Source organism: Macrobrachium rosenbergii, chromosome 47 (genome assembly GCF_040412425.1).
Source record: "Macrobrachium rosenbergii isolate ZJJX-2024 chromosome 47, ASM4041242v1, whole genome shotgun sequence".
NCBI classification, from domain to species: Eukaryota; Metazoa; Arthropoda; class Malacostraca; order Decapoda; family Palaemonidae; genus Macrobrachium; species Macrobrachium rosenbergii.
Window position 1 is genome coordinate 26,941,800 of NC_089787.1, and position 21,833 is coordinate 26,963,632.

Sequence of the window (21,833 nt, forward strand, 5' to 3'; positions counted from 1 at the left end):
ATACTCCAGTTTAAAACACTTGGCTCCATATGATGTTATTTATTGCCGATTGGAACAAGAGTTACGTAAATATTTCCATATTACAATGAAAGTATTCAAGGTAATGGACATTATGAACTAGGTATTAAGAAACTGAAGCAAAATATCATAATGCAATTGATTTATAAATATTTGAATTACTATTTTGGTCCACCTTGGTAAATTGTGAAATCACAACTTTTTAAAACAGATACCCTGCAGCAAAACTTCAACAATACTAACATTTTTTCAAGTGCTCCATGTCAATTTATTCACACAATTTCAATCATAAAAGTAAAAAAATGCACCGAATTTCTTCAGTGCATTCGCATTTTCTGTACAGCGTATAATTGACGCCAACGAAAATAACTCTATCTTTTGGTGGTCTTGATACAATGCCGTATGAGCCACAACCCTTTGCCAAAAAACCACTGAGGCTAGAGGGCTGCAATTTGGTATGTTTGATGATTGGAGGGTTGATGATCAACATACCAATTGCAGCCCTCTAGCCTCAGTAGTTTTAAGATCTGAGGGCTGACAAAATAAGTGTGGATGGACAGATAAAGCCATCTCAATAGTTTTCTTTTCCAGAAATCTAAACAAAGGAAAAATAAACAGTACCTCTCACTTCCGAGCATCAGTGATGAATTTTCAGCACCTCGTTTTTCACCATCACCAACAATTTTCTCAGCATATAACTGCACCTGTAAGTAGTATTCCTTTAGGAAAGAGAATCACGATCACAAAAATTTACCTAGTACAGGCAATCCCTGGGTTACGTTGTTCAGAGGTTATGACGCTCTTCAAATACTGGATGTTAGTCAAAATTATTTCCCGGGTTACAGCACGTGTTCGGGTTATGTCACCAGTCTGACGGAAGATTGAACTTAATATGGCTCTAAAATGGCAGAATGGTCAAATTTGGAGGTGTTTTTGATGAAAAGCTCAATCAAAATGCACGTTATGTCATTTTCAAGACATCAAAAGGATTGAAAGTAAGGTTTTCTTACAATTTTAGATGATGTCTCGGGTTATGTCATTTTTTGGCTTAATTCGCAGCGTAGGAACAGAATTCCCGTTGTAACCCAGGGGACTGCCTGTACTAAAATCTAGTGAGAAAAAAATTGTGAACGATACATTGCTTCAAAGTCATTTTCTGTTCATATTCAAGAACACTGAGACTCCATCATGTCCTAATACTTAGAGTAAATTATCAGTATTTTGCCAAATTATCAGTATTTTGCCAATCTTTATGCAATTATCCTAAAATACAGTTATGAGAAATATAACATTGAGTAGATTTGTGTCAGAACTTGACTGAATTTTCACATCGTAAGATGTACTTGGGGAGATATACTGTATTTAAGCAGTAAAGAAGTGTTTCATCTTCAATGTTAATTTAGAACCAGAAATTATGAGAATGATGGATGGGGTGGATTATGAAAGGTAGGAGGGGTGGAAGGCAGTAGCGTTACTGTCTTGAAAGTTACAAAAGAAAAAATTATGATGAAAAGCTTTCTTGAAAAGAACCAGCGGATCAACATTACTGGGAGAGAGAATCAACATTATTGGGAGGAGTTATAATTTGTTTATTGGGAGGAATTATAATGTTTTTGTTTTTAAATATTATTAAAAGTGCTTTATACCGTTTGTTAGTTATAAAGTAAAAGACTTCCCTTCACTTGTGTACTGTTAAAAGTAAGCTGCAGAATATGAACAGTAATTTAGTTGAATATTGGCTGAACCTAGCCTACACGAGGTGCCCAGCATACCGTAGGCTGTTTTAAGCAAAATTTTAAACAAACCTAATTCTAGTTATTTATCATTCAGAAATGAAAACTAGTCAAGATTACGGGCGACTTGATTGTTTGGATGAAAATGAAAATATACAATATACTGTTCTTTATTCCTAACAATAAGCTACTACGCTATTTTCTAGTGCTTGGATTTTCCAATTATCTGCCATCCTGTATTTAAGATGCATCCAAAAATAAGGACTTGACTGTACTATTGCTATACAGTTTTACTTCCTGGCTATGACTATTACAACATGGTTTTTGCATAAAAAATTTCGTGAACATAAAAAATATTTGCAAAAAGACGAAATTTCAGAAAACACAAAGCTAACTACATGTCTCAGTGATCCAGTTCACCTATCACATATACAATCAGCCATTATAAATCATATTATAAGCAATCACAACAGTATACCCAACTGAATTCAAAAGCCACATTTAAGTGGAAAGCCTCACCTCCCAAAGCCCATCCTCCTCTTTACAAAAGTGGGCCAGAAAACACATTCCAACTTCTTTCTTCATGTGCTCAAGACGACCAGGCTTCAAGCTGCCATCCGAAAGTGTGCACTTTATCGCCTGGGCAGGCGTGGATAACACTACTGGGGTATCAGGCAATTCCTGAAGCTGAAATACACAAATTTTTGTTACATATTTGGATTATAAAGAACCCAGAAAACAATACACTCGTGAGAAGTAAATTATTGTTACAATCACTTCACATTAACCAAGACTAATTATTCTCTGAACGAAGTAACAAAAACCGCAAAAAAAGCCAATTTGATGTGCAACCAACAGCAACATCATCCGTAAACTCTAAAAATATTAGAAACTTACCAATAGTTTTTCCACAACTATGTCTTTACCGGAGTCTATCAAAGTCAGCTCAACCAATTTCCCAAGACATCCAGTAACCAAGCCTCGATGCCACAAATGATCACTGTCATCAAAGGAAGCCACCAACCACCCAACCTTTAATCCTTCTATGCCATTTTTTAAAGCTCCTTGACATTTCTCCCTCAAGATCTCTCTCATAGCCTGGAATATTTTAGAAAATTATGCATTTCTTAGCTCAGACAAGGTTAACTACCTGGTTAAACAAAGAATATTAAAATCATTTTTATATAGCACATTAACGATGTCATAATAAGTACTCCATAAGGATGTTTTGTTAAATGGGGAGAAAATTCAAGAAGGGTAATACTGTACTGAGATGGTGTAGCAGGAAAACTTTCCTGTAATCTTTTTCAAACATGATTCCAGTGTTTATCTAAAAGTTGGCAGTGGTGACAGAAATGAAGATTCCTCTGTTCTCTTCAAGTGAAGATTGGTACAATGGAAGCATGACTACTAGTATTATGGTTTTATGTATAATAACTTTATTCCTCATATAATAAAAGTTATGAGTTCTAGAACAGGCTAAATCTATAACATGTAAACTACAAAGTTTTTAATCCAATTCAACTTCAAGCCAACTCCAAATTTTAGGAGTTGGCTTAAAGGGTAACAAAGACTGATTTTTTACATTAACATCCTAAAAATTCACACGGGAAAATAATACCAAATGAGATATAAAATCTATCTAATGTATTTGACAAGACTATAAAAAATATATTTAACAGATTTGAATTCAAATGCCATTTTGTAAGTACACTCAATCCATAAGTACACTGTACTAGTAATTTACCTGGATATTAGTTTCTTCTTCCAAGAGCGTTACAAAGAAGCACGCTCTGCCAACACAGGACAGCCGAACTTGACCATATGTTCCAGGCTTCACTTCCACTACTGGGTGTCTATTTACACCAAACTGGTTGACTTGGTGGGATGTAACCTCCCGGGTCATAAACATTTTTTGAACATTGTGGTTTAAATAGTAGTTGGAAGACTCAGAACTACCCAGACTTTCAGTCTGCATTCTTGGATTAAATTCTGAAAACAAATAATTTGAAACTAAGTGAAATGGCTTGTTTATTTTCACAACTAGATGCCTGGCTTTTATTCTTGGTCCCTGGTATTAGCAAAACGGCAAGGTGGAAATTAGAAACTTCATATATTTTAATACTGTACTGTCTGTAAACTAAGACTAAAATTTAGCCAGAAATCATAAGCACTATTCGTGTATTTTGGAATCACTTGCAAGAAATCATACAAAAACTAATATTTTACTATTACTCATTCAGATTGATGTAAAGCCTACAATTCGGAAGCATATATCCATACCTGGTAAAGACTTGGGGTTATTATTTCTGGCTGCATCCTCTCTGATAACATGACTGGTGTATGATAAAGCTGAACTGGCAGTATCTACTACTTTCTTTAATTTCTCTTCCAAATACCTGTTCAATGAACCCTTCTCGGATATCATCTCTACAACAGCAACTTCTTGAGTTACACTTTCCAGCTTCAGCTTTTTACTGCCGATACTTTTTACATATGTTTCACTCTCTCCAATTGGGCCTAAAAACTGGAGAGTAGAAAATACATAAAGCTGACATTAACTGGAAAAAATACATGACAGATAAGGATTTTCATAATTGTTTACCTTAAAATAACTTCACTGCCAAATTATATAAATTTAAAAAATTCATGTGTTTCCACCTAGGAAGAAATTTTCCTTAAAAAAACTCCAATCTGAGATAATGTGAAAACACATAGCATAGACTAAGAATTTTTATAAATCCCTTAATCAAAATTAGCCGTGTGTGAAACAGACCCAACGGCACTGCCTTGTGGAGTGAGGGGGAAAAAAAAATCCTACCAAACATCTCAGCTTACACTGACCACCAACCAATGCTTCTCATTCTTCTGTGTTAACTCACATCTGGAGGAGTATGAAGAAGAAAGTCGGGTACTGGTTGTCATTGTGCATTCTGACGTGTTATACCGAGGGTGACCGATCGATCAGGTAGGACTCCATAAAAGCATCAATGTCAAGGTTGTCCCAAGAATATTGTTATTTGTCTACCCCAATGAGAAGTATTCAACCATTTAAAGAACTTCTAAAGAAAAATTTAATATATAAAACAGAGCTCTTCCCTAAGTTTAATTGAATCTTTGTCCAAAGTGACACTTTTTGTATTGTACCTAAAACTTCTTATTCATTCTCACAACATACTTTACATACTTCTTCATACTTCCCCCCCTTATGACTTAGCTCTTACAATATAAAGACAAATCAATAGACGGTTCACACTTACCTCTTCCACAAGTGCTGAAGTGACAGCTTTCATGGGTACTTCACTGAGGATGCAAGGTATAGCTTGAGCAGGTAGTTTACTAATTAGATCTAGGCTAAGCTCTCTTACATTTCCATGGGAAACAAGTGCACTATTCCCATAATCCACATACTTAACCTTGAAGTGAAAGGAAGAGCCAAAAATTACAACCTTACATTACAATACAAAGATAGGTATAGTAAGTATAAAATACAAAACTTCACAATATAGAGCTTGACAAATTCCTTTTGCTCACTCATTTACTAAAAGGACTTCACAGTAGTGCATTAGCATTGTTAAAATTTCCTGAATCACTCAGAAGAGTATCTTTTGACATCAAAAATAAAACTTGGGAGTTTCAACTGTACTTCTATAGCAAAAAATCATAGAACTAATGAACCTTCAGATGAAAAACTACCTACAACACTAACACAAAATGTAAATATTTTTGGGCCACTCGTCTGTCCAAAAACCAATACTTGAGATCATCTGAACTTCATGGATTTATGGGATAATGAAACATGACTACTCAATAGATTCGGCCCATCAATGGATTGTTACAATTCAATTCAAAATAACCACACTGAGGAAATTCAGTAACATTCAAACTGGTTGGGGGCCTGTTTGATCTGGGGATACAGGTAGTCGTCGACTTACGACGGCATTAGGTTCTGACAGAGCGGTCGGAAGTCATCTCGTCAAACCAACCACATATGTACATGTATTTTGTACCTACCATCATATATTATATCTAAGTATGACTAGCCTACATATACATTTTATATTATCCAAAAAATGTGCATGCATAGTACCTATTTTTACGTTTAGCATATGAAATCTTATCATGCTTGAACTCCTTGATTAATACTTACTTTTATTACTGTACTTAACATTTTTATTGTACGCATTCAAACCATCTGTCTGGTCTGTTTACATTTTCTTATCCGCCATTTGCATTGCCAATCGGCTGCACGTATGACGTATTATTTACTTTTGTTTATTTATAGGTTTGAATTAAATACATACCGTATTTGACGACGTATAAGACGCACTTTTTAACAAAAAAAAAAATGGCCTAAAAAATCCCCCTGCGTCCTATGTACATAATGTAGGCTCAAAATTTAAGAATTTTGGCCGAAATTATACATGAAACGTCACGTAGATGCATAAAATTCGGTGTTATCCTAATAACCTATTAAAAAACAAAGTTTATTATAATTATTTATCATTATCACACTTACCATCACCATAATTACTACTGCTAGTATTATAATCAATATCTATATTATCGATATTTTCATTAAAATGTTAATATCATTATCGTCGTCTACAGCGGATCGCCGCATTCCACATTTATAGATATAAACAGTACGTGTGCTGCCACCTATTGGTGATTATCTCGAGAGCTTTACGGATAACAAGGCTTCGTTCGGTTCGTAGTTGGCAATTCCTGCTAACATTCTCTTTACGCATAACAACATGGCTTCGATCAATTGGTGGTTGACAATTCCTGCTACCATTCTCTTTAGGCATAATAACAAGGCTTCGTTGAGTTGATACTTCGTAACTCGTGCTAGCATTCTCTTTTAAGAATAATAACATGGCTTTGTTCAGTTGCTCACGAGGCTCGAGCCGTTACATAGGAAACATTTTTATTTATTGGATTTTAGCCCTTGATTGCATACTTTTATAATATATAATGGATATATATAACATATATTACCGTAGGTAACATCTTTATTAATGTTTTTGTTGATTCTGCCGGTAAGAAACAATGTTTACAAGTGAATGTGTTGCAATCTATTGGTAAACCTATGCGGTAGCTTTCAGCAGCAGACGAAACATTCGATCGTAGTAAATGGCTGATTGTATAATACATATTTTGATAAATATAAATATGGTAAATAACTTCTTTATTAATGTTTTTGTTGATTCTGTGGGTAAAACAATATGCATATGATAACCTAATACTACAGTTTTTACTTATCAAAATCATATGAGCATAGGCTAGAAACCTTATTTTTTCCCCTCAATGTCCTGCTGAAATTGGGGTGCGTCCTATGCAGACATGCGTATTATAAGCCATCAAATACGGTAATTTGTTATTACATTTGATTTATTTGCAAAAAATAGAAATACAAAATACATTACAAAAATATGAATCTTTTACCATTTCCGAACGACACAAACACACAATGCTGCCGAAAGCTGAGCATCTCTCGGATATGAGCGCTGCGGTGCGGGAAAAAAGTATCGTCACGCGCGCTCGACGTATTTTAGCAAAATATAAAATTAAATATTATTATATATTATTATATTGTCGTAGCCGTCGTAAAGTCGGTCAGTCGTAAGTCGCATAGGTCGTAAGTCGACGACTACCTATATCTGATAAATTCTCCACCACTCAAACCCTAGGAACAAAGAATGCAAACTAACGTAAGAATTGATACTTTTGTGACTTGGTTCAAATCAATGTCAAGTTCCATACACAAACTCCATCAGGATATTTCATCAAAATTACCACATTTTCAAGTTAATCATACAAATTCAATTGTGTGATGCAATAAAATTCTCTAGTGCTTACCTTAATATAAGCTCCTGTTTCCAAAACTATCCCTCGATACCAATATCCATCCTCATATCGTGCCAAACAAGTCATATTGACAACTGGGTCCTCAATAACCAGTGCAGAGCAACTTGTCTCTTGTAGCTTCCTCTGCAAGTCTTCCAACTTAAGTGACTCCCTACTCAAGTGTACATAAATTACATCGTCACTCTTGCAGACATAAGAGACGAAAACTTTGCAATTTGCGGCAAGTTGTGATCTCTTGAAGCTGGGTGTTATCATCTTCAGCACATCACAGCCATTTGCTTGCATGGACACTTTAATCAACTTCCCCTCGTCCATTTTGACAACCTTGCACTTCAGAGGGTGTACGTGAATAACTTCTCCAAATGCATTTGACACTTCAGAGTCGACAACTTCAGGCAGTCCATCTAGACAACATTTAATCATACAAATGGGAGTATCTAGAAGTTCCACAGGTAATTCCCAGAGTGAATCTTTTCTCAACTTCAGAGTAGCTCCTTTGTCAACCAAATAAACAGGAATTTCACTGTTAGAAGCCTCCCCTGTTACCAATCCTCTCTGGTATTCCTCTTCCTTCAAGTTCCTAATATAACACAGCACAGAACTTCCTATTTTCAGTGGCCCCTGTTCCAGTTTTCCCGTGTCAAAATAAAGCCTGAGTTTTCCCTGTAACTTCTTGTAACTTTCTATTTGTTGTTTGAACTGTAGGTAAAACTTCCAGGGACCAACCGTACAATGGCTGATTTGGCACTCCTCGTAGGAATTTGTTGGAAGCGGCATGGTTTTGTATGTGGCACTCTTAATGGAATGGTCTCCAAATGTTAATTCTTTCCTAAAAGGCAAGAAGAGAGTTGCAAGCTTTGGATATTCTATCTGCAGTTCCTCCAATACCCCAGTGATCAAGCCTGGGAAACTTACAGCTGGCAGAGCCCAACTCTCATTTATAAGTCGACATACTATTGGAAGCCCGAATCCATCTGGTTCAAGAGGGCTGATATAACCAAACTTATCATCTTCTATGTCACGTATAACAGGGACAAACTTTTTAACTAACCTCGACCGTAAATAAGATATTACATCTGGTGGCCATTCCTTTTTTGCAGGTAAAATATCAGCCAAAATATACTGCTGAATAACAGTGGGATACACACTCAAAGACCGGGGGCAAACAAATATCCAATCAGGAGAGACAATGATGTCTTTTTGGCATTCATCAACGAGTAGAACTTGGACTTGTACAGTTTCTGTCCAAGGCTGAATATCTGAAAAATTAACCGAAAACCAGGTCAGTCTGTTGAACTATGAATGTCATAAAGTAACGTTCACAGAAGTGTGGAGGATAGAATATTTTCTTTGCCGGGAAAATTAAAAATTTTATTAGACCTCACATGCTACTACATTATTCATCAACACAACACAAGGTTTCAAAATATCCCATACAAGAAGAATATCACTTTCTTCTCGACTACAGCAGAGACAACAACAAATATTATGTAAATACATAGGTCAGGAGAATGAACATGTAAGTTTGTTATAGACAGTTACACTTTACACGACATGTAATAACTTTAAAGGCAATATGCAATTTCTAACAATTTCTAAATACAACTTTGTTAAACCAGACAAACCAATCTAAACCAGCTAGAAAATACTCCCAGTGGTAAAAACAAATGAATACTTACCAGTTATAACACCTCTACACAAGAATAAAGACTGGTCACCAGTTGGGAAAGCGACAATCACTAAATTTCTGTATACCAGGTCCTGGGCTGGTAATTTCACCAACTCTGCTGTAGCAAGAAGTAAACGTACCTGAGAAGAGGGGCAATATTTACCACAGTTAATATTAAGCGTACCAAACCCAAGAGGTCAAGCAACAAACAAAATTCTAAAGTTGGGTAAGCATCAAACAATATTCTAAAGTATGCCAAAAAAAATTTTTAGATAAAAAAAAAAAAAAAAAAAAAACTAACCAGCTATGAATTCAGTGATATGAAAAACCAATTTACTTTCTCCATTCCGGCATGATATGCTTTTCAGTCTGCCCCCAAAACAGAAATCTGCTAACCATATTACTTACACAACCAATTAGAAATAGAAATCTGCTAACCATATTACTTACACATTAAGCAATTAGGTGATATTGGATAACTCCAAATAAGTTTTGGTTCATCTTGTGGGTCACTAGTTACAAATATTGTACTTTTGTATCCATCTGCTAGGCCTAGTAAGACAATTCCTTTCTCACGTGGTAGGCCTAAATGTTTTTTCTCAAAAGTACAAACTTGGGCTGCCCAAGTCTTGATCAGCCTAGGATGACGGGGGAGGAGACCAGAAAAAACACCCCCTAGACCTTCCCCTTCTATCCAGGGGCCCCAGATATGGAACCAATATCTTCGTAATAGTCTGTTGTGACACCAGGTTTGGTGACCATAAATCAATCGGTATTTCTAATGAAGAGCTCTGCATGACTATTACCTTGGAAAATGATTTTTCCTATGCTTTTAGTCTTGCCGATGAAGGAGGTGGTGGTGTTTATTGTCCGTCAATTATTATGAACCTCGTACCTACCCAACATGGTCAGGGACCCTTTAGGAATGCGGGGTTTTGGAAATGGTGGGAGTAAGACTTGACTGCCATGTTGTTGTTATGGAATGGTTCCGCACACGCGCAAGTCATCTGGGAGCCATGTGTTCGAGATCGCATTGGCTAAGGAAACCTATTATAAAAGGAACTATACTAACCTAATGTACCCTAACCTAACCTAGCAGGCTGTGTTACCTAGTCAGGAGGCTCTTGGCCCCCGGTGAAGGAAACTCCATCTTTTACCAAACCTCCCATATATAACACTGCACAAGCGCGATAGCATTCCAGGATGGCCAGCATACGAAAACATATCAGTTCTGAAGTTAATTACAGTCAACCAAAACAAAACGGTAAATTGTTAATATAAAACCAAAATATTACAGGAAAACTCAATTTCCAAGGTAATACCCAATGAGGTGCAACCGCATAGTTCTACCATTTTTTCTCAAAAGTACAAACTTAGGCTGCCCAAGTCTCGGTTAGCCTAGGATGGAGGAGGAGGGAGTCCAGAAAGCAACACCCCGTAAGCCTACCCCTTTCGCCCAAGGAGGCCAGGTATGGAACCAGTACCTTCCTAACAGTCTGCTGTTACGCCAGTTTTGGTGACCGTAAATCAATCAATCAATTGCAGCAACCTTGTTTTCTTTAAATACGTTTTCTATTTCATATACGGTAGAACTAAGCAAATAACTCCACAAGGGGTACTGGGAATTGATTTTTCCTATAGTATTTTGGCAGCTTATCAAGAATTTACCGTTATTTTTTGTTGGTTGACTGTAATTAACCTCTAATTAACTTGCTTATCAAGAATTGTTATTTTTTGTTGGTTGATTGTATTTAATCTGTAATTAATTTGCTTATCTAGACTTTAGTTATTTGATTGTAATTAACCTTTAATTATCTTGCTTATCAAGAATTTACAGTTTTTTTTGTTGGTCAACTGTAATTAATCTCAGAACTTGTACGATGGCCATTCTGGAATGCTATTGCGCATACAGTTTTATCGGGGAGCTTTTGATAAAAAGTGGAGTTTCCTTCACTGGGAGGTCGGGGGGGATCCAGGGGGCTCTGCCACACTGCTAAATAACATGGCCTGCCAAGTTAGGTTATGTCAGGGTACACTGGGTAGTATAGTTCCTTTTATAATAGGTTTCCCGAGCCAATCCCTACTTAAACATAGGCTATGTTTCCCTAATGACTTGCGCATGTGCGGAACCATTCCATAACATGATGGCGGTCCGGTCTTTCTCCCATTTCCAGAGGGTCGCCGATCATGTTGAGTAGAGGGTATTTCTAAGTAATAGATGCATGGGGGTATTTAGCGAGAAATGGCAGTTTCTTATAGTCTAATCCTTCGGGCCAGCCCTAGGAGAGTTGTTAATCAGCTCAGCGGTCTGGTAAAACTAAGGTGTACTTAACTTATAGTATTTTGGTTGCTTTAATTTAATGTTAATTTTTGGGGGTTGGCTGTAATTAACCCCTGAAGTCCATCCAACAAGGGGTTTCCATACACGATCTTCACAAAACCGAGCATGGCTACGTTGGTTTCAAGCGGTTCATATCCCGTCCGGCAAGTGCAATGCCTTGGAATCTGTTTTTTTCTACACTTTTAGGGCTTCTGATACTGGCGGTGCATTTGTTTGTTGTCGGCTAAATGGAATGCCCCTTCGCTGTGTTTAGGACTGGCCCGGAGGGGCGGTACCCATACGTTTACAAGTTACTGCACTTGCCGGACGGGATACGAACCGTTCGAAACAGACGTAGCCGTGCTCTGTCTTGTGAAGATCGCGTATGGAAAAACCTTGTTGGATGGACTTCAGGGGTTAATTACAGGTTAATTACGGCCGACCCCCCAAAAATAACATTAAATTGTAAATATGCAACCAAAATACTATAAGCAACTGCCATTTCTCGCTAAATACCCGCCGTGTATCTATCACTTTGATCTACCGTTTTTCGTTTTGATGTGTTTTACCAGTAGGCCTAGGCTAGTCCTCGCTATCAACATTTGCTATTTCATAGATTAGCCTAGGCCTATCTGGTGACTGTTACAGTTGACAGGCATACATAAGAACTAGACTTAGGCATACATAAGAACTAGACTTAGGCATACATAAGAACTAGACCTAGGCATACATAAGAACTAGACCTAGGCCTACGAGGCTAGACTTAGGCTATTTATTAACTAGGCCTAATTTTTAGTCCGAATAGGCCTAGGTGGTGGTTTTTGTATTTACTAGGCCTACCATTTGAAATAATAGTCTACCAAGTGTATATATATATGTCTAGGAATTGAAGAGTTTACACAAAATTACGATACTTACGATCGGGTGTTGCGCATAGGCCTAGTCTGGTTAGGCCTACAGACTACTGTATTTCGAAATATACAGTATATAATAGGCCTATATCGTTAGGAATTTAAAGTAAAGAAACTACTAAAGCCTATTGTAATTCGAAATAAAAAGCAAATACATTCATAATTAAGAATGAAAAATTACGCGAAATCACGAAAAAGTTTCGATTCGGAGTTACCGATAGACCTAGTCTAGTCTAGGCCTATATAACGTAACTAAGGCAACCTGGGTCATATTATCGATATATAAGTAAGCCAAGGTTCAAATACTAAAATTATATCGATTAAAACAGTGAAAACAAAACCAAAAAAGAGAGACATCACAATAAAGGCCTACTGGGCACTTACGGCTTTCCTCCGCTCCTCGGCTTCCGAATGGGACATGGGCGACCCAACAATCACAATTTTATCGCCCCTCTGCCCGCTGTCGACAAAATAGGTGATGAACTGCTTTGTGTAAGTGGGCGGCATAATAATTGGCAGCACCAATCATTAGGAAAAGAGAGGGAGAAAGGTCACATTTTACAGCACGAACACCGAGGAGGTTGAGGTCTTACCGAAAATGGCGGCCGTCGACGTCTCAAGGATTGCCGACGCGAGACGAGGAGCGCTGCTCGATTTTGTTTTTCGGGGGTTTTAATGGTGTTTGCGCTGGGTTTTTTCCGTCGGAAATAATTTTTTGGATTTTGTGGGTCATTTAAATGGCTTGAGGTTAAGTAGGGGATGGTTTCAAAATGTCGCGAAAAGGTGCGGGTTTTTAATTCGCGCGGAACGCGTCACTGCAATAATGGTCGATTTTGTTTTTGTTTTTTTAGGGTTTTTGCGTTGATTTTTCATCTAAAAAGTTTGTTTTGACCTTTTTAAATCATAAAAATGGTTCAAAGTGCAAAAAATACATGGTTCAGGACTGTTTTATGACGTGGTGGGCTTTTAATTCACATGGAACGATTCACTGCCATGCTGGAGGAGGAGTTAGTTTGTGGGACGTGGCAATTTTTCGGCAATGTCCTTTTGTCTAAAAAAACTTGTCTGTCCTGCTCCTGGCCATTGGAAGTCTTCAAAAGCTTTTCCAAAAGAGAATAAAGATATAAGCTTACTTATATCTCCCACTTACTTCCTTTTATAGGGGCTGCCCAATATGTACGTTTCTGGTTGGTTGGCATCTTGCCAACAGCTTTCACCAATAACTAATAAACTACTTATTTCTTGAAACTGTGGTAACTAATCAGCCAGGACTGGTGGCAGAAAAGTGGTTAAGTAAGTTAGTAACTGTACGGTAGCACTTAACGTATATAAAGAGCTTTGGGTATGAGCAAATACATGTTTAGGCCTAAAAAAAATGGCCGCTAAGAACAGTTTAGTAAGATGCAAACAGGCGGCTGAAAGTATAATGGTGTGAAGCCACCTGAACTGCCGTATTTTATGGCATTTCATTTCTGTTGTCAACCATATATAAAACATACATATGTGGAAAACGATAATTTCGGATATAGTATGCGAATCTCGGGGAACAGAACAATAAACAAAAACCTTAATGACTCATAACCCTAATGACTCATAACCAAAGGTTGGTCTAGTCATCGACTATCGCCCAAACACAACAATATTCTACCCACGGTAGTTATAAAGGTCTCGAGACACTCTGAGGTCATGCATACGCGGAAGCAATTCTTTGCACTGTGTCATGTAACTGGCTTAACTAGTTTTATTTTACTGCTATGTCATTATGAAAATGGTAAACTTTGAAAAAAAAAGGTCTAGCTGAGAAGTCTCAGCTAACCACTAGGCCTGTAAATTGCTTTTGAGGAAATTATTTCCAGGTTAACATCTATTTTTTAATGGAATGAAGTTCATACTTGGAAGAAACAATTACCACGTCACCAAAGCGCTTTTAATGAAATGCTATAGATGTATATTTAGAAATGAAATCGTTCTTCCTGTTTAGGAAACAATTCTAGCACTAGCTGTTAGAGGTTTACCATGTCTAACATGAACGAATTTCTAAGTGGTTGTACCTTTTCTGAATTGTTTTAAGAAAATATATAACAGCCCACTCCTCTCTACGTAGATCCTTACAGCCATTTATCATACTTTCTCAAGTCTGTTAACTAATTTTGAACTGTCGACGCAAGAACATCGAGGGTCATTCCCTTGTAATTTCGGTTGCTCTGTTAACGTCCTGCTTTTCAATTATGGGCGCTCTCCTAGGAGCCACTGTATGGTGACACCGTTACATTTTCTTCTCATGGTACATGGGTGACGCTAGCTGTGAAGCCCTTTGTGATGCTGTTAGTGTCAGTGCTTGATGCCCCTTTACATGCTAGTCTCCCTTAGGTCCTGGCCAAGCTGTGGCCATATTCTAACCATCAATTGTTTGACAATGAAGCAAACGACCAGGCGTGGCCATTGTATACCAAAATATCGATAACTTGAGTAGTACCACAAAGACTGCATTTGGAAGTTCAAGGGCATTCAGCGTAGTTGGTATCCTTCTGTAGGGGTACAAAGGATACTGGTCCTACAGTGTTAGTACAGGGAAAGGTAAGGAGAGAAGCAGTTTTCTGGTCGTTGTTCGACCAAACATTGACAAAAGGACTGGCTGGAGCACATTACACTACAGTTCAGCTCCCATAGTAGAACAATGAGAAGGGATGCTTCCTTATCTGTGGAATAACCGTGACTTGAATAACAACCCTGTCAAAATGACTTGCCAATAAAAGTAATCTCCTTGATCTTGTCTGCAACAGTACACAGCGCCTTTTGCAAAAATTATGACTCTCTCTTGAAAGGAAAATATATTCTGGAAACCAAGTTTCTTTTGAACTACATCGAAATATTATAGCTGGTCTGTGATCAATGATTATTCGATGTGGTCAGCATTCCCGGAGTGAGGTCTAAATCACGAATGGGTTTTGGGGGATGAAATAGATATCGAAATTTGTACAATAGTTTCCTTTACTGTCGTGATTTATACAAAAGCTTCCTTTACTTGCCAAATCCATCGAAGAAATTCGTGTTCTCCTCAGAATTACGCGTGTCGAAGGAAGCCTTAGGCTGATACGGACTCAATATAAGAGACAAACCTTGATACGGACTCAATATAAGAGACAAACCTGTTATAGTAAAACGCAATACGTAAAATACAACTTGACGTTATTAAAAATAGCCAATGGTAAGATGTCCAATAGATGGCGCTGACCACAACTTTAGATCAACTTTTATAATGCGAGACGTTTGAGTGACATGTCTTCTGTTTAATGTTGTCTATCATGTCGTAGACGTCACAGACGTAAACAAATGGCTACTTTAGAACGTTTTAGGTTTTTTTTGCCATTACTCAATATTATTTATTATTTTATAAGTGAATGGTAAGACGATAAAAGAGACCGCCTGTGCCCCATATGAAGGGTATTCTTGTCTGCAGAACTATACATAGACCTAGGTGGAATCTTACTGGCAATGTTGAGTTCAGTTGTAAGTTTAGACCTTTTAGTTATATAGCTAGTCCTTGCTTATTATACATTTATTTTTGCCTAACGGCCTTACTCAAGTTCTGTGCTAGATTAGGCCACCTTCCCAGCCTAACCTGAGGATCAGAGATACCAGCTGCTGTCAATGGTTTAGGTCAGAAAGCATTAGTTATAGCTTAGACCTATGCTTATTGCAAGGCAAATCCTTTATATTTTTATTTTTACCCTTTAACAATCGGGTTTTATACAAGACTAGGCTACTAAAACCTTTCCAGCCTAACCTAACTGGTAATCCTACAATTTAGGGGTCAAAATTCACTGCACCATGGTGTGGTTTTTATTTAAGTTTTCTTTCCTATTTTTAGTTTCTTCTTTCGACAGATCTGCAAACAGAAGTATATTTGCGAAAATGAGAGCAGTTTATGTATATTTACGTTCAACTTTATTCCTTTTTTTTTTTTTACAATCTGCTTCTGTAAGCAGGTACACTGCTCATTTTTTTTTTTAAATTGTTTTCCATGATTCAATAAGTATTTGACAAATCTGTTTGCTGATCTTGACTTTACGTAATGCAGTGAATTTGGACCCCCTAAGCTGTAGAATTACCTCTTACTGATGCAGACCAGTGAGTATGAAATTTACTGGTCTGTCGAAATTCTCATTGTGTAATACAGGTGCTGTGGGTGTTTCAGATGCAAATTGTGTGAAGTATAGGCAAGCTGATTCGAAACACTGGTCTCTCATTATTTTACATAGGCTAGGATTAGCCCTGTATAAGGTGGTATCAAGATGGACTGTTTGTGGCAGTAGTTGAGTGTTATCACTTTTCCTTTGTCTATTGTTGAGTCAAGATATCTCTGTTTTTCTGTACAGTCATGATTCTCGACTGGGTTTTGAGGCTTGAAATTATAATAGCCAATACTAATTTTTTGAGAGGGGGCCTAATTTTGTGGATCAGTATGTCAGGGACCATAGAACAAGAGTTTCAGTTATTTGTGTTTCTCAGATGGCAATCTGTATCAGAAAACTTCAGGTTCATTTTATGAAATGTTCATACTGTTTATTGACCATTTCTTTGATTTTAATTTAGTTTGAAAGTAGAATAGTAGTATGTGATATTCTCTTGAGGAACCCTGTTGATCCTACTTGGTCTTTTCCACTCTATTTGGTCTTTGGACCATTTAGAGGAAGGGGATTGTTTGGAGACTTCTCCCTGTAGTAGCCTAGGGGATTTCCCATGAGTGCTCCCTTTTCCTGTAGAAGCAACACTGTCTTATTTCCCTTCATTGGAACTGATTACTGGGAGGAATTGTCAGTGTAGTCACAAAGTTAATGACCGACTTTCAGCAAGAAAGGTGTAGTTCAGTTTCCTCCCCATTGGCCAGTTTCCACAGAGGCTGCCCTTGTGTGCATGGCCTAGGATAGGCTGTACCCTATCCATCTTGTCCGCATTTTCAATGCCTCCTAAAGGTCTGTTCTGTTATCCCCAACTCTCTTGTGTGCCAGCCAGGATTGGGCTGGTGATTGAAATATAAGGGTGTCATTTATGATGCCCCTCCTAGAGTCCCTGTTTCATCCTCTGAATCTGGAGCAACAGGTTGAACAAAAAGCAGTAAGGTGGGAGATTAAACTGTTTCCATTATTTCTTTCCTCTTGTCTTCAGGTTTCTCTCCGTTCTTTATATCATGTCTTGCTGTCTTGGTCTGCGGACTGCTTTGAAAGTGGTATCCGAGTGTCTTTCTGCTGATTGATTTTCAGGAACCCCTGGGGTGTCCCTTCCATAGAGGGAACACTGGTCTTGCTCCCCTAAGGGACTTAGTTCTGGGAATGGTAGCTGGTCTAGTCATAATTTCTCCCACAGATCTTTCTACAGGCACCCTTTGGGAAGTTCTCCCAGTGATGGTCTTAAACTCTTACTTTCTTTGGAACCTAATCTGGGGGCAGTGAGGTAGAAACGGGAAACATGGTTTATTTTTTCCAGCTTTCTCTTGTCTATTAGCTCTTCACCCCCACTGAGAAGGTTGTACCTGAGACCACAGGACCAGAGCCCATTCATACAATGATCATACACTATCATTTGCTGCTACTCGTACCAAGCATCCAGGGTATCACAGGAGCAAGTGGGTCTGCCCCAGAGACAATACCTTTGGATATATCAGAATATCTTTTGGGTTATGGTCTTTGGTCCCCATTGAATTGTTACCATTTTTATGATCATGTCATTTACCTTCCTATGTTTGTGCACTGTCCTTGCTTGTGCCTGTTGCTTGCATGTGTGATATTTGAGCCCTCATGCTGTGTGTACATTTGTAGTGTCTGTGCCTGTGCTAAGATGAACAATTCTCTCACAGTATTTCTCTTCCATTTAAGCTTGTTAGGGACTGTCCACAGGGCGGTATAGTATTCATTTTTGGGTATGGTATAGCTTCCATGCGTGCCATTACCCATTACAGACTGATTGTGTGATTTCATGCTCAGCTTTTACCAAGTACCATGCGTGCTCGATGCCACTGATGCCCCATATTGCTGGTATCTATGACAGTGGGTGCCCGAAGCTTTTCACAGCCAGTAGTACTCTTGTCTGCTCTGTCAATTCCATTTTTGAGATGAAATTTACCAGTGCCTGGTCAGCTGTTGTAGAAGCCTGTCACTGTTCTGCCTCTCTCAGGTCCTTACCTAATGAGTAATGACTCTTGTACTTGAGGAATGATTGATCCTTTCACAAGGATTTATGTTAGAGAGTCTTCCAGTGGGGAGTCTTTTTTTTCTTGTTTTTCTCTGATGGCAGAGGTAGTATCAGTGTCAGAATCTGAACTAATCCACTCCTTGAATATGGTAAAACCTCCATAAGTACTTATTAGCCCCTGGAAATTGAAGTGGCTCCTGATCTAAACATACGAGACATTAGGTTTCAGTTAGTCTTCAGAGAACCTGACAAGCTTGTAAACCCCCAGATGCTACCTAGTTGTTTTTCTATAGCTCTTGTTGGATTTTACTATTGTCCAAATTTTGGAGGTTCCTCTTTTTGAGGTAGCTGAGTCTTCCTAACAGATTAGGCATCTCTAACAGATTTGTACTGTACAGTATCCCCTCTCTAGCCTAACCTAACCTTGCCCTCTGAAGGCTAAGTGGTGGAAAGATAACAGAAGTACAGGCTGCAGAGTAGGCTGGAGTCCTTAATCTACAACACATTTGTTATAGATTTTTGATAGCTTTTTATAGACTTGTTTGTAGATGGCTCTGGAAAGAAGGTTAAAGTTAAGAACATTATCCCCATTAATGAACACTCACACCTGTGTAAAAGTCATAGAAAGTATCCTAATCATTTGTTTGAGGGCATACTCTACAGCAGAATTGGCTTTGAAATTCTGATGTTTAATTAGGCTGCTTCTAAATACACAAACTCTTTGTGTGTGTGTGTGTGTGTGTGTGTACAGGGATTCCTTTTCTTTCATACAAAGGTTGTTGTAAAAAATAGTGTTCATTACTGTGTCAAGGTTTAAAACCTCTTGATGATAGAAACATATTTCCTAGTTAGAACCAATGTTCTGTTTAATATGACACAGTATAGGTCATTGCTGTATGTCGTTTGACAAAATGCCATTACTCCACTTTTCACATACAGGATAGTATCAACTTTTTACTTAGAAAGGGTTAAACTTTTTAGACATGATTAGGAAAGAATTGGGCCAGATTTACATCGTTTGTTAAAGGAAATATACAGATTCTCATGCAATTGTGTATGTTTTAATGACTAAATTATCTAAAATGGTGTTACAGCTTTACAGTGAAAGACGTAACGTTGGTATAGAATATCCGGGGTAACTTAAAGACAAGGTAAGGTGTGCATGTATGAACGCCTTGATGTAAGTTGCTTTTATCATTATTTGTATGAGAGAGAGAGAGAGAGAGTGCTTTTTAACTGCCGCCTTGTGTAAAAATATACCTTCGACTATTTTTTCCTCAATTTCCATTTTTTCCTCATCCCATTTTCCTCATTTTCCCATTTTTTCCGGCTCTTTCACACGAGAAGTTTCCGCAAGCACCAGCGAGGGTCCCTTTAAGCCGGACCGAAAATCCTCCTCTCCCGAATTCTTCCCTCCCCGTGAGGAAAGTTGGCGTTTCTAGGTCATATCTTGATTTACTGAAAAGTTTTGGAAGCCGAGGCCATTAAATAGTCCTGGCACCAGCGAGCCAGCGTGACTCGGAACTTGAATTGCTAATCCGACGGAAGAATTTTAATGAATTTCACTTGATGTGTTGTCGGCGTTATTCATTTTTTTTTTTTTTCATTTTATCGAGTCGTAGATGATATAGCGTCTGGATTTTTTTTTTTAGGCCTAGTTATCATTTTTTTTTGGATATGATGCTTTCCGTAGTGCCGTCAGTGCACCTCACATGATGCACTGTAGGCATTTACTTAACTTAGCAGCGTCTCTTCGGCCCATAGCTGCAAACCCGTTCATTCGTTTTGCAATACCTCCGTTTATTTTCACTTCCTTCCACCTTACTTTTCATCCTCTCCTGACGGTTGCTTCAACTTTATTTTCATCGCCAAATGACCTCATAGGTCCCAGCGCTTGGCCTTTCCCCTAAACTGTATATTTTTGTATTCTACATAGCCTATATGATGCTTTATGTCACGTAAGATTTACAATAGGAAAAGTGGTCTTATTTTGTTAACAAAATGGATGAAACGAGGTTCGCCAGAATTTTACCAAGAAATTGTTGCATGTTTCGTTTGCAAAGGTTATTAACACGAATAACGCATTTGAATTACTTTTTATTTTTTTAGGTGGAAAGCGAAAGTGTATTGATGGCTGTCGCGCTCGCCAGACATTGGTGACTCTTGGAGATATTTACCCCTGAGGAAGAATGTCAAGGTAAGTAAGGAAATATTGCAGTAATGGTGGAGGTAGTCTGTTTTTGTATATTAACTAGTCATATATATATATATATATATATATATATATATATATATATATATATATATATATATATATATAGTGGTAGTGTTAGGTTTTTTATTGATAAGAATTTTGTTCTATCTGCGTAATGGTATTCATTACACATTTACATGTACAAATATGTATGCTGGAGAAAGCTAATAAAACGGAAGTACTGTAGCCTATATCGACAAAGTTATGTGAAATCTCTTTTAGGTTTATTTATAATGAAAACTTAATTGATTGTCTCTTTGTAATTTTATTTACTCTGAATACTGTATATTTAAATAGACTTGAATACGATAAACAAAGATCGTCACTTGTTTCTGCCTCTCATTCATTCATGCACAGAAAGGGATTAAATCATCCGATCAAGCGTGATATAAAGGATTAGCCCCGTATGGGGTAGTACCGTTAGTGCACCTCACGCGGTGCACTGTAGGCATTACTTAAGGTTCTTTGCAGCGACCCTTTGGCCCCTAGCTACAACCTCTTTCATTCCTTTGACTGTACCTCCGTTCATATTCTCTTTCTTCCATCTTACTCTCCACACTCTCCTAACAATTTTTTCGTAGTGCAACTGTGAGGTTTTCCTCCTGTTACACCTTTCAAACCTTTCTATTCTCAATTTTCCTTTCAGCGCTGAATGACTTTATAGGTCCCAGCGCTTGGCCTTTGATTTAAATATTATATTCCTTCTTATAAAGGATTAGATCCTTTATCACCGGCCTGTTCGGTTTGATTAGTCAGATTTGAAAGTACTTCTATAGAGCAACTCCTGTTATACTGTACAGCTCTCTCTCTCTCTCTCTCTCTCTCTCTCTCTCTCTCTCTCTCTCTCTCTCTCTCTCTCTCTCTG

General features: G+C 37.8%; 2 protein-coding genes across 6 annotated transcripts in view; one reads left to right on the forward strand and one right to left on the reverse strand.

Moving 5' to 3' along the window:
• Positions 1 to 13,331, reverse strand: part of LOC136830688 (uncharacterized) — a 28,344-nt gene extending 15,013 nt beyond the window's left edge. The window contains exons 1-10 of one of the 3 annotated variants that reach the window (XM_067090400.1): positions 12,907 to 13,140; positions 9,302 to 9,431; positions 8,674 to 8,881; positions 7,614 to 8,451; positions 5,012 to 5,167; positions 4,035 to 4,278; positions 3,499 to 3,743; positions 2,649 to 2,849; positions 2,271 to 2,438; positions 640 to 722 (exon numbers count right to left, since the gene is read on the reverse strand). In XM_067090400.1, coding sequence (XP_066946501.1) covers positions 640 to 722; positions 2,271 to 2,438; positions 2,649 to 2,849; positions 3,499 to 3,743; positions 4,035 to 4,278; positions 5,012 to 5,167; positions 7,614 to 8,451; positions 8,674 to 8,881; positions 9,302 to 9,431; positions 12,907 to 13,029 — 2,396 coding nt within the window. In that variant the 5' untranslated portion in view covers positions 13,030 to 13,140. Of the gene's footprint in view, positions 1 to 639; positions 723 to 2,270; positions 2,439 to 2,648; positions 2,850 to 3,498; positions 3,744 to 4,034; positions 4,279 to 5,011; positions 5,168 to 7,613; positions 8,882 to 9,301; positions 9,432 to 12,906 lie in introns of all 3 variants that reach the window. The other 2 variants (XM_067090401.1, XM_067090399.1) reach the window with 2 other exon arrangements.
• A 1,397-nt stretch (positions 13,332 to 14,728) lies between these two features.
• LOC136830689 (protein kinase C-binding protein NELL2a-like) overlaps positions 14,729 to 21,833 on the forward strand; it is a 416,546-nt gene continuing 409,441 nt past the window's right edge. The window contains exons 1-2 of one of the 3 annotated variants that reach the window (XM_067090406.1): positions 14,729 to 15,099; positions 20,824 to 20,911. The gene's annotated coding sequence lies outside the window, so the exon portion shown is untranslated. Of the gene's footprint in view, positions 15,100 to 15,420; positions 16,033 to 20,823; positions 20,912 to 21,833 lie in introns of those variants that run through there. The other 2 variants (XM_067090408.1, XM_067090407.1) reach the window with 2 other exon arrangements.